This window comes from Scylla paramamosain, chromosome 12 (genome assembly GCF_035594125.1).
Source record: "Scylla paramamosain isolate STU-SP2022 chromosome 12, ASM3559412v1, whole genome shotgun sequence".
In the NCBI taxonomy this organism is placed as follows: Eukaryota; Metazoa; Arthropoda; class Malacostraca; order Decapoda; family Portunidae; genus Scylla; species Scylla paramamosain.
In genome coordinates, this window is record NC_087162.1 from 2,340,389 (window position 1) to 2,352,500 (window position 12,112).

At 38.0% G+C, this 12,112-nt stretch overlaps 2 protein-coding genes across 9 annotated transcripts in view; one reads left to right on the top strand and one right to left on the bottom strand.

The window, feature by feature from the left end:
• Positions 1-118: 118 nt before the first annotated feature.
• LOC135105510 (gamma-glutamylcyclotransferase-like) lies at positions 119-11,164 on the bottom strand. Of its 5 annotated transcripts, none has more exons than XM_064013671.1 (6): positions 10,820-11,164; positions 6,394-6,611; positions 4,998-5,287; positions 4,596-4,729; positions 3,703-3,883; positions 119-2,839 (listed from the first exon to the last, which is right to left on the bottom strand). In XM_064013671.1, exons 3-6 carry the CDS (start codon positions 5,244-5,246, stop codon positions 2,756-2,758), a joined length of 648 nt encoding a protein of 215 aa, XP_063869741.1. In that variant the 5' UTR covers positions 5,247-5,287; positions 6,394-6,611; positions 10,820-11,164; the 3' UTR covers positions 119-2,755. The 5 variants fall into 5 exon arrangements, with proteins under 5 accessions (XP_063869741.1, XP_063869736.1, XP_063869737.1 ...); XM_064013666.1 differs by lacking the exon at positions 10,820-11,164 and adding an exon at positions 7,268-7,520; XM_064013667.1 differs by lacking the exon at positions 6,394-6,611 and having other exon boundaries at positions 10,820-11,142.
• LOC135105507 (cystathionine beta-synthase-like) overlaps positions 6,874-12,112 on the top strand; it is a 35,073-nt gene continuing 29,834 nt past the window's right edge. For 2 of the 4 annotated variants that reach the window (XM_064013653.1, XM_064013654.1), the window contains exon 1: positions 6,874-6,960. In XM_064013653.1, the coding sequence (XP_063869723.1) occupies positions 6,889-6,960 (72 nt within the window). In that variant the 5' untranslated portion in view covers positions 6,874-6,888. Of the gene's footprint in view, positions 6,961-8,374; positions 8,517-12,112 lie in introns of those variants that run through there. The other 2 variants (XM_064013655.1, XM_064013658.1) reach the window with 2 other exon arrangements.

A 12,112-nucleotide genomic window follows, 5' to 3' on the forward strand; every position in this document is an offset into this window, starting at 1 on the left:
GCAGTCCTAAATACAGGAACAGTTTGCATCTTCACTTGTTTATGACTTGGCAGTGCAACATAAACCCTTTCTGCTCTCTTGTAGTAAATATAAACACATATAAGTAAATATATGCATGCATACACACACACACACACACACACACACATACATATAACAGAAACATAGTATGGCTTTAGACAAAAGCAATCATGTGTAACTAATCTGATGAGCTTTTATTCAAGAGTGATATAACACAGGGGAGGGATGGATGGGTAAACTGTATTTAGATCTGTAAAAAAGCTTTCGACAAAGTTCCCCACAGCAGGCTATTACGGAAGTTAGAAAATATAATAGGATTAAATGGAAAAATAAAAAACTGGATGGAAAGTTACCTAAAGGGAAGAGAAATGAGAACAGTGGTAAAAAATGTAAAATAGAAATGGAGAAAAGTAGATTGTGGCATACCACAAGGATCAGTGCTGGCACCAATACTTTCTCTGATCTACATAAATTATATGCCTAAAGATGCAAAGAGTTACATGAATTTGTTTGCAAATGATGCAAAATTACAGACATAAGAAACAACAAAGACTGAAATTCTACAACAGGACTTGAATAAAATCTGGGATTGGAGTAAGAAATGGGAGATGGAATTTAATGTGAAAAAATGCCATGAAATAAAAATGAGAAAAAGTGAAAAGACATCAAAATAGAAACATAAAATGGGAATGAAGAAATAATAAAAGTACAAGAAGAGAAAGATCTGAGAGTGATAAAACAGGATAGTCCATAATCAGAGAAGCATGTAGAAAAGATATTCAGATACATATTCCACTACAAGGATAAATATATGATGAGAAAGATAATTACCACTTTGATTAGACCAAAGTTGGAATATGCTTAATCAGTGAGGTCTCCCCATAAGAAGAAACATGTAAAAAAACTAGAAAGGTTACAAAGGATGGCAACGAAGATGGTTACATAACTTGAAGAATTAGCATATGAAGGAATGTTAAAGGAAATTAATCTGTCAACACTGGAACAAAGAAGAGAAAGGGAGATTTAATACTAATTTATGAACTGTGGAATAGAGTGGAAGAAACAGATAATGAGAAACTGCTGCTAAGAGAAATAGGAAATACCAGTTACACACAAGGACACAGCTAAAAAGAAAAGGAAGATGCTTGAGTAACATGAAGAAATACAGTTTCTCACAGAGAAATGTAGAAGTTTGGAACAAGCTAAGTGAGGATGTAGTACAACTTTAAGGATAAAACTGGATAAGTGTAGATATGGAGATGGGACCTTAAGAGCACAGCTCAGGCCCTGTAAATTACGACTAGATAAATACAGCTAGGTAAATACACAAGCATGAGTGCAGAATTGCTTTACACCTACCACTTTTGCCAGGTGGCAGTGTCACAACTTGGCTTACAACCTGAATCTATTCTCTCCTAAGTTAACAAGGCTATAACTTGAAAAGAGAGCAGTCCAAATGGTTTCTACATGACCAAGTGTAGTGACAACCAAGGCTGATCAAATATTATTTGGACCTTAATTGGTGATAATCTTAGCCTGAAAGATAATGCATCAAATGTTTATCTTGATCAATCCAACAAGGGTTCCATTCCCAGAGATAGCCCCTCCTCCACCAATTTATCTTGCCTTTCAGATCAATTTTTCAATGCTGTCATAAAACTGCAAAGTTGTGCATGACACTGCTGCTGTGGGATCCCTAAAGAGGCAATCATTCCATGGCCTCAAAAATGTCCTGGATATATGCTACTAAAGAGAATATCCTCAGATTGGAAATGGAACTCCCAGAGTAGAGTTACAGATTCTATGACCAGATAAATTTCTGAGGTGTTTTCATGAATTCCAAAGGGGAGCATGGCAGGGATGTGGACCCGGCAGCTCTTGGCTGTGTGCAGGTTGAACTAACCACTACACCATTTACTTTCAATAAATTTCAAGTAACAGCAAAACTCTGTTCATTACTAGGAAACAACTGTTTGCACTATTCAAGGTCGATTAATGTAAGAGATGTCACATCCACGCATCTCACTTTATTGTTATATTGTACGGAATATGAGTATATATATATATATATATATATATATATATATATATATATATATATATATATATATATATATATATATATATATATATATATATATATATATTTTTTTTTTTACTTAAAGTAAAAATGAAATGGTATCTTTCCATAGCCAGTGAGTAGACATCTCTGCATGAATTGCGGTTTGTGGTATGGGAGAAGTGTTCCATAGATAAAGCTGAAATAGCTGACAAAATTATTCCATAGATTCATACATGATACTGATACTATTACACAAAAAGATAATTTTAATTTCTGTGCTTGCTGAGAGGAATGTGAAATTAGTGTGAATGGAGGAAATCTTGTGTTCCATACAACAAGGTAAAGGAACAAGGAATAATAATGCTGTGACAATCCTTAGGGCCCTACATTCTACATTATCTAAGAGTAAATGTAGTGAGTATGTGTATATAACTGCTTATATATCTAAAATTGCACTTATTCCCAGACAGAGGTATCTGAGGCTAGGTATGTTATTGAGAATATTACAGAATATGTATGTATATTCTTAACTGAGTCTTGAGGCTAGGTATGTTATTGGGAGTATTACAGAATATGTATGTAAACTCCTAACTGAGTCTAAGTTATTCCCAATGACACAGAATGAAACTGTTGAGATTATGGCTCAGAATCCAAGGAAAGAGGAAATCAGAACTAATGTTTATCAAATTGTAAATTAATTTCCACTGAACCATTGTATCCATTATGTTCAATGCTTTCCAGAAACTTGATATAGTCCTGAAAACAGAAGAAAATATAACATGAGAAATTACCAAAAAGAAATAACCCTGCAGATACATAAATACAGTTAAAGAGTCCTTTGTATTATTCTCAATGAAATATGTACCTCTTAAAAGATCAAGCAATTCAGTATATCTATGGGGTGAGGTGGAGAAATGTAGCAAGTAGCAAGTATGAGAGAGAGAGAGAGAGAGAGAGAGAGAGAGAGAGAGAGAGAGAGAGAGAGAGAGAGAGAGAGAGAGAGAGAGAGAGAGAGAGAGAGAGAGAGAGAGAGAGAGAGAGAGAGAGAGAGAGAGAGAGAGAGAGAGAGAGAGAGAGAGAGAGAGAGAGAGAGAGAGAGAGAGAGAGAGAGAGAGAGAGAGAGAGAGAGAGAGACTGGAGTGTAAAAGGTAAAATGCATGAATGAAGGAGTGTAAATGGGGACTCTTCTGCCACTGCCATCCACTTCAGGGAGCTCACAGCAATTGGAGACAGCACAGACTGGACTATTTCAGGCATTCTGAGAGTGCTAAGCAGGAGTGTTTTGAAAGCCCCTAATGTATGCATTTTGCTAAGGCTAAACTGACTTGCACAAGGTTTAGTCATACCAGTAATCAATATATAATATTTACACATAGAAAGATGGTAATAAAGTTTTGTGGTCAATTTCACATACAAATAAATAAATTAATTAATTAATTAAAAGGAAAGAATGTATTCAAACTGCATAGCAAAAAAGAATTGTCAAATGAGTAAAATCATCAGAAGCAGTAATATTTATACAATTGGTAAATACTTGTAACTAAAGCCAGCCCAAGTATAGATTATATTTAATGGAGGCCCTCAATAATTACTCTCTTAAACAAAGAACCACACATTACCTCAGGGAGGCCATTTGCCTTTGCTCCTCGAATGATGACATCCATGTACACATAGGATGGTCGTCTGTCATCTTCTAGTGGACGGATTATTTGGTAAGATCGAGCTTCAACATAGTCTCCCTTCTCAGTCTCAACTTTTACATCCAATGGCCGGTAGATTTTCTGGTGGACACCTTCCTGTCTGTAAACATACAATGTATTTACAATTTTGATTTTAAAACAAGCCATGTACACTGTTTTCTCTCTCTCTCTCTCTCTCTCTCTCTCTCTCTCTCTCTCTCTCTCTCTCTCTCTCTTAACAGTAATATATAAAGCTTGGGTATATACTCTGCAGACAAGAGCCATAAGAAATACTGCTACCATATTCCATATGTATACTTGTAGAACATTCCACAGGAAGTACCCTGCATTTGCTGTGGTCTCAGGATTGGAGTTGGTGCAGGGTAGGGAACAGTTTCATTATGAAGGGACAGGGGTCCAGTGTTTGCTGTCAGGCCCTGCCATTGAAGTATGTGGCTGGCTGTGCTATGCCTAAGCTCCTGGGATGTAGCAGGGTGGTCCAGGAGACTCTACCTTTCTACCACGGCTAAGTGTGAGTAATGTGTGTATGAGTGTGTGGCGCTTTGTTTGGGCCACCCTATGTAGGACTGCCAGCCTGATACATAAACAGACAGATAGTGTTATGAAGTGACACAGGATAAGGAGACTGGGGGATCACTGGCTCTGTATTCTTGTTCATACTATGAAACAATGTGACTTCCATCTTAACTATCTCACTTTAAGGGTAATGACAGCCTGACAAAGTTTCATATGCATGATGTAGCACCAAGACATTTTTTTCTTGCATTATAATGTACTTGTGTGCATGAAAGATAACCACTGATCAAAATTACCTATCTAAGTTGACCATGTCTTCATTGGCAAGTTCCCAAACAACTCCATACACACAGTTGCCAGGATCCTCCACAATAGTGGCTGCTGCTCCTTTCCATCGCTTGCTGAAGTGATTGAAATCCAAACGATAGTCCTGAAAAGCAAGTCAACTATTAAAACAAAACTATCTAAGGTTGATTTCAGTATATCAATGTAAGGAATCTTTTAGTTCTGTTTCTACATACATCACAACATCCTATGAATATTTGTCATAAGAAAGTGAATAAGAAAATGGCACATGATTTCAGTATATCAATGTACACAGTATTTTAGTCTTATTACTACATATATCACAACATATTTAACTATTTCTAATCATTCATAAAGCTAAATGAACAGACATACCAACAGCAGCACTGTACCTTGAGTTTGCCCACACTAATCATCTTTGCTGATGGATTATTAATGTGAATCCTTTCCTTGAGAAGGTTAGACCCATAGGCAAAGTACAAGAAGCAGTTATGTTGAGCCATTTTTGCTACATGATTCAAAGACATCTTGGGAAATGTTAGTATGCCACTGGAGTGAAGAATGAGTGAAATGGCACAGATTAATGCAGGAGCCACATATTTACAAGCTCCTATTAGATTCTTCCTCTGATCTTCAACCATGCAGCATTTTGTCGAGATGCATTATCAATACCTTTGCCAATCTGTAATACAAGATCCAATTAGTGTTCATATGCATAAGTATACATCCAGTTACAAATTTGCTATGTTAAAAATACATACCAAAGCAATGAGAGGCAACAGACAACACTGATCTGCCTGTGTGAATATGCGAAAAGAAAGGATGAGAATGAGAGTATGAAGTATGTGTTGCCTCTGAAGTATAAGGTACATTAGTAATGGGATGAAGGGATAAGATTTAAGGGAGATACTGGAAAGCAAGGGAACTAACAAAAAGACTGCCCAGTAGCCACATAACTTTGAAATGCCATCAAGTTATAAAGGCTGATCCAAAAACAACAGTAGACATTATAAAGTACTGCAAGTATATTTTCAGAACCATGTTGGCTATAATTAAGACTTTTGGTGAAAGACATGAAGAAATTTTTGAGCTATGCAAGATTTCATTTGGCATATACAGTAAATACCTTTAATATGAAATCTCTGGATATACTACCTATAAAGTAATTATTTGTTATGATAAGAGATGTACTTATTTACAAAGGTTATTAATGATCATATAAATTTTTCATGAACATAATAAATATACTGTAAAAGCAAAAACATTAAATGCTGAATGTATATATTTCCTATGGTCATCAGATTGCATTATCAGAAATATCATGATGAATACATTGTTTACATTAATATCATATAAAATCAATAATAGTGTACTCTCTCTCTCTCTCTCTCTCTCTCTCTCTCTCTCTCTCTGGAGGGATATACGAGATATACGAGATATTTCTCGTACATGAGAAACAAGACTGACAAGCTCACACCAACAAACAAACCAATTCATCAACTCACACACCACTGAACTAGATCACATGCCAATGACCAACCTCACAAAACCAAATTTCAAAGCACATCAAACTCATAAAACCATTACGTAAATGAAAGAATTGATTTGATCATTTCTGAAAGTTTTCTTACGTATCCAATTTCATGTAATCGGCAAACACGGACTGATTGATTGATATGCGGCAATACATCATCAGATATTTTAATGTACATGTTCAGTTCCCATGGTAACACAATCCAGTCCTAAAACTTGTCATAAGTGCGGTCCTGCTGATACAATAGAACTTACCCCTGCGTTGTCTTAATCTTAACACCCTTCTTCTCAGCCTAGTAATCTTGTGACTCTGAACTTAGGTAGCATTGGCCAAATTATTGATTTAAGTCGCCACAACACTGGGGTCATATGGCGCCGCCCTTAAGTAGCAGTACGGCCGTCTATTCTTGGCGGGGGAAGGGGAATGTTTACCCTGTCAGCTGATAAGCGTCGTCTGCTCATTGTACAGGACACTGAAATGAATATAAACAATCGATTTTTTTTTCTGGTCACATATTTATATTACACTGAATGCTCCTTAATACTCTTAATATAAATAAATAAATCTGACAATTTTTTAAAGTATTCTAAAAAAGGTTAGGATGTTCAAGACGTGATGATTAGTACTTCCAGTGCATTATTGTAACATATTCCTACAACACTGAATCCTTGGAAATATTTTTTTACGTTGGTGCCTCCTATGTTTCTTGCCTCGTTAGGTATTAGACAGGTGATATTGATGTGTAAGGAATGAGGTGTGGTGGACGCGCCGCCAGATGGCAGGAGGGCGCCACACCGGGTCAGCATTTGTCACTTAAGCAGGCAAGTAAAAACAATTTAATATATGGGATACACTGTGAACTGCTTATTAGGTTTCTTTCCATCTTCAGTGACCCGTAAACAATGCAGGACACGATCTATAGCCTCGTGGTGGTCATCTGACGGGATATTAAAGTCCATGGGTGGCTTTCTTAGCTGTACTGGAGTTTGTTAAAGACAATGTTATTTCCTACGAGCCATGAGGCAAAGTTAACCTAATTTTGGTTTGTTTTACTGATTTTTAGTTGTAGGGGCAAAATATGAGGCACTGAAAAAAAAACATTAAAATTAGTTTATCACTTGAACATACCTATAGCTTCGTGTGATGGATGGCACTGATCACGGCAATTGAAAACCATATCAGTGGATAGCAAGCAGCAAGGTACAAAATACACATAGGTATGGTGTGAATAACAATGAAGTGTGACCCCACAGGTGGAGCTATGGCCTATCTTAGTCTGACACCAGCTTGTCGAGTGACACGTCAGCATCCTAGACTGAGTCGTGAGTCAATAACGCTTGAATATTTATGTTCAGATATTCTTGACGGTGCCACTACTTGCGAAATGTTACACACACACACACACACACACACACACACACGGAGAGAGAGAGAGAGAGAGAGAGAGAGAGAGAGAGAGAGAGAGAGAGAGAGCCTTAGAATTTATGGGACACATTTGGGTATGTAGTTGATATTCAAAGATTGGTCATATCAAGGAAATATTGCGCAGTTTCTTTACAGTGAGGAGCACTCAAGATAGTGAGTGAGCATGACGACCGATAAAGTGTTGTAATATTCCATACTATTCCACACACATGACATAAACGTGCACATTTTGTACGGCTGAGCCCTCAATTATCGTCTTAATAGACGTTATTTTCCGACAATTATTTTGATTTAATTTCCTAAGTGACAAGACTATTTAGTTTAGCTTTTTTCACGTTTTTTTTCTATGGTTTTAATGCGTTCCCTTTAACGTTGAAACCTCTGAACGCATGGGAGAAGCTGTCCTTTTTGTATTTAGAAATGCGTTCACAAGTTGTGATAGCCAGTAATTATAATACTACCAGAGAACAGATTTTTACGTGATTGAGAAGTAATCAAGTTCCCATCGAGTCCATTCATTGAAAACTTATTTTTATCTGGCAGGTATAGGCGGTACCGAATTGCTAATTTCTCATTGGTTCTCACTGCCGCACCCCCAGCCGTGATTGGCCAGCACAATGCCACACATGGGCACTCGATTACGTCACGGCAGATTCCACGTGAAATACCGTGTTTTAATATTACTTCATCGTGCCAGTTAGTGCAATGCCAATAAAAAATAAACTCCTGGTAGATTAATATTTCTGTTGCCAAAATTTTGATCATAATTGTAGTTCCTGGAAGAAATAGGCATAAATACTCAAATAAATGTAGCTGGTATCTGTGATAGCGGGGCCCCAACACGTATATATAGTACGTCAAGCCATGTGTTGGTCTCTCCAGCTGCCAACCTCAAGAGAATAGTTTGTCGATTCTCCAGTTAGTAGCCATCAGGCGCCGATTTTCAGGAAAAGTAAGTGTTCACGCCTTGATTCTGTGACCCGCTGTGATGCTAGATACCATATTTATTTAGGTGCAGTCAGACGATACGATGTCATTTCTGGTATACTGTTCTGTGATATAAGGGAAAGTCTACTAAGGTGAATATTTTTGCGGTGAGGAATGTATAAGGGATAAAGCAGAACAAGAAGCCATCGATGTGTCCGCGGTGGCTGCTCTGAAGGTCAAGGGCTTCTGTAGTCACGTAGGGTGTTGAAACTGGTTGCGAAAAATAACTTAGAAATTCACGGTATGATCCGGGAAAATACAGTGACGTAAATATTCGTTGTATATCATATACTATTTAACTTTATACATTCGTGTTACCTGAGCTCCCACATGCAAATTAGACCCAGGAATGTATAGATTAACTAGATGGTACGTGCACGAGTAGGATTGCATGATGGCTTATACACGCAATATTGTTCAGGCTATTTATTTATTATTGTATCTCTTAATACTTGAGCTACCCGAGCTACCATGTGCAAATTAATTCCCGGAAATTTATAAGTTATGTAGATAACACATGCACGAGTACAGTTGCACGATGGCTGACGCACGCAAGGTTGCCAAAAGTTAAAAGCCCACTGTTAACATTCTGGTGGGTGTTTTTCCATCTCATTGTGTTGCAGCACAACCACGTCAGTATTATGCAACTCTGAATATTAAATCACACTTACGTCTTGGATTCTCCATGTGTGAGGATTATTTGTGGCGCGTCCTCTGAAACTTTTTGAATTGCGTAAATGTTAATTTTATACGGTTTTGTTTCCTTGTACATAATTATTATTGCTTTATGTGTTGTATGGTGATTGCTTGCACATTTTATTAATTTACATATTAAGTCTCTCTCTCTCTCTCTCTCTCTCTCTCTCTCTCTCTCTCTCTCTCTCTCTCTCTCTCTCTCTCTCTCTCTCTCTCTCTCTCTCTCTCTCTCTCTCACACACACACACACACACACACACACACACACACACACACACACACACACACACACACACACACACACACACACACACACACACACACACACAACAACAACAACAACAACAACGACGACAACGACAACAACAACTTGACAATGAAAGAAGACTGTGGCCTCGAGCATGTTTAGCTACCTTGGCCTGCCTGCCTTGCGCGGCGTTGCCATTTCTTACTACATTGTTCCTTGCTCGAATTTTCTGTGAATATTCTGTTGTTGTATAGTGTGTTCTTTTAGACACTTTGAAGCTGAAGCAGAAGTACAACATGAAATAAAACACAAAATGGTCATTTAAGCAATTCAATTTATGGACAAATTGACATGACACAATGCACTTCCTGCCACATCACCTGACGGTCCTGACCTGAGGGCGTCGTGTGGCGGGTGCTGGATGTAATCTCATTCAATCCTCCCAGGTCAATATTTGTAATTTTGTATGTTTGACCTCAAATGTGTCACAGGCATCGCGGAGTTACTATTTTCATTCTTTCGCTCACGCAGAATTTTACAAGCCTGTTTACACATTGGTATCTCCTCTAAAAAAAGTATTTGATTTATTTTTGTGCGCTTGTCATAAGATATTTACTCGTCTTAATTATGAATAGACAGTTTTCATGCCTTCAAGGAATTGTACGTACGACGTGTTATTAAAGAAACAATGAGGCGCTATAGGGTGCATTCCTTCCACTGAACTCCGTCACGCAATGAGAAGCAAGAGCGTAGATAACCCCACCTTGTAGACAGTCTTATGTGTGTAAGGTTCTTGAATGGACTATACTAGATCAGTGATAGAATATAAGAAAGAATATAATATGATTAAACATTTTTCTCCTACTAATGTTTTCAGTAAGCTAATGTTCAGATTGTCCCACAAATCGTAACAAAAGTAATATGTCTCCGCTTGTGTACGCATATCGCAGCTCTCCTGAGCGCCACACGTAGTACTCCATGTGCTTGAAGACAAGACCATTATCAGTGTTTCCTTAGGCGTCATGCAGGGCACCAGTACGCAATAATGGCATTCATCAACTCAACAATCAACCCTTTCTATATATAAAAAAAAAAAAAGTAGAAATCCTGAAGTACACAGAGTCACAGCCTGTGGCCTTGTGTTGAACGGCACGAATGCCGTAGGAAACATGGATTACGAATTGGGTAAACCCATCAAATCACATTTCTTATAAGCTAGAGCACTAGTCTTATCCATTTGATAAAGACCAAATAAATTAACTACTCATGGCAGCAACTTTTACACATCACAGCCTCATTAACTTATGCTGCGTAATTTACCTTACCGTGATGACAGGTGGAAATAGGTAGGAATGCTTTACACAGAGAATGCCACGTATAGGCCTGGTGGCTTCTTGCAGCTTTCCCTTAGTGGCTTCTTGCAGCTTTCCCTTATCTTCTCAAGTTCTTATATTGCCGTTTGCTGTGGTAAAACATAACTCGCCCTCTCGTGCTAACAGGAGGAACGTCAATGAACCGCGCTCCCCCTGATAGTATTGGTAGGCGTCGACTTCCCGCGCAGGCCCCTCACACATGTATACGTCCAAGTGTTTGCAGCTGCCTGCAGATTTATGGATTTACTGGAATGTGGCTACCTTGACTGTTACGAGGATAAACTTAAAACCTTATTTTTTCCATATATTTACCTCTGAAAAAAGAGAGAACAGAGAACGTGTGTATGTATAATGTTGACTGCCTTGAAACCGGGGAAGTCTCGAATCATTTGACAACACTGTTGCCGGTTTTGTCGGTTCCTAATGGCGGTCAACTGAATCTTCTCACATTTACAGTTCTCATCTCATCCTCTAAAGTCATAATATTTTAGTGTGCGTTCGAAAAACATTAAATAAAACATTAAGCCCATAAGTCAGAAATTTACACTCATTATGTCAGTAATATCGATCTTTGAAGCGAAAAAAAAATAGTTACAAGTCATTCAGCAAAGAAATGTTACGCCTAGTTGTTCCCATTGTCATATATAGGTTGGGTCATTCTTTCACTGGTCTTCCCTCCTCCTCTTTGTCGTCCTGAAAACTCGCATTACTTCAAGGCGCCCATTACCTCTCCCAGTATATTTCAGCTTCGAGAGAGACCAGCTCATTCCTGCAGCCAAATTACAGGGCAGCTGCTGATAATTTACTTTTTTTTACTTTCGTGTAAGGGAATAAAGTAAATCTTAGGATGTGTGGAGTAAGAAAGACGTGATAGCTCTCTCTCTCTCTCTCTCTCTCTCTCTCTCTCTCTCTCTCTCTCTCTCTCTCTCTCTCTCTCTCTCTCTCTCTCTCTCTCTCTCCTCTCTCTCTCACACACACACACACTATTAAACAATACATATTCCTCACATCCTTAAGAAAACAGTAACATGGAGTTCGCTTTACCATTTTAACTGTGATCTTATTTGATAACAAAAACTGCGCACTATCCTGCATCAAGAAGATAAAAAGTTACTGCTATCTATGACACGCTCCAGAAAAAAAGCATAGATATGGCTAGAAGAGGAAGGATGCTCCGTAAGGTGAACCAATATTATCTTTGATATGTAGTACGATTATTAGTCTTCCCGAGTCTTTTTTTTTTCG

Bases quoted from the DNA above. Each gene is read 5' to 3' on its own strand.
- LOC135105510 (XM_064013671.1), bottom strand. From the start codon at position 5,246: ATGGTTGAAGATCAGAGGAAGAATCTAATAGGAGCTTGTAAATATGTG. The intron at 4,730-4,997 runs GTACAGTGCTGC...CTTGCTTTTCAG, and splicing joins TTAGTGTGGGCAAACTCAAG to GACTATCGTTTGGATTTCAA. The intron at 2,840-3,702 runs GTAATGTGTGGT...TTCTGTTTTCAG, and splicing joins AGGCAAATGGCCTCCCTGAG to GACTATATCAAGTTTCTGGA.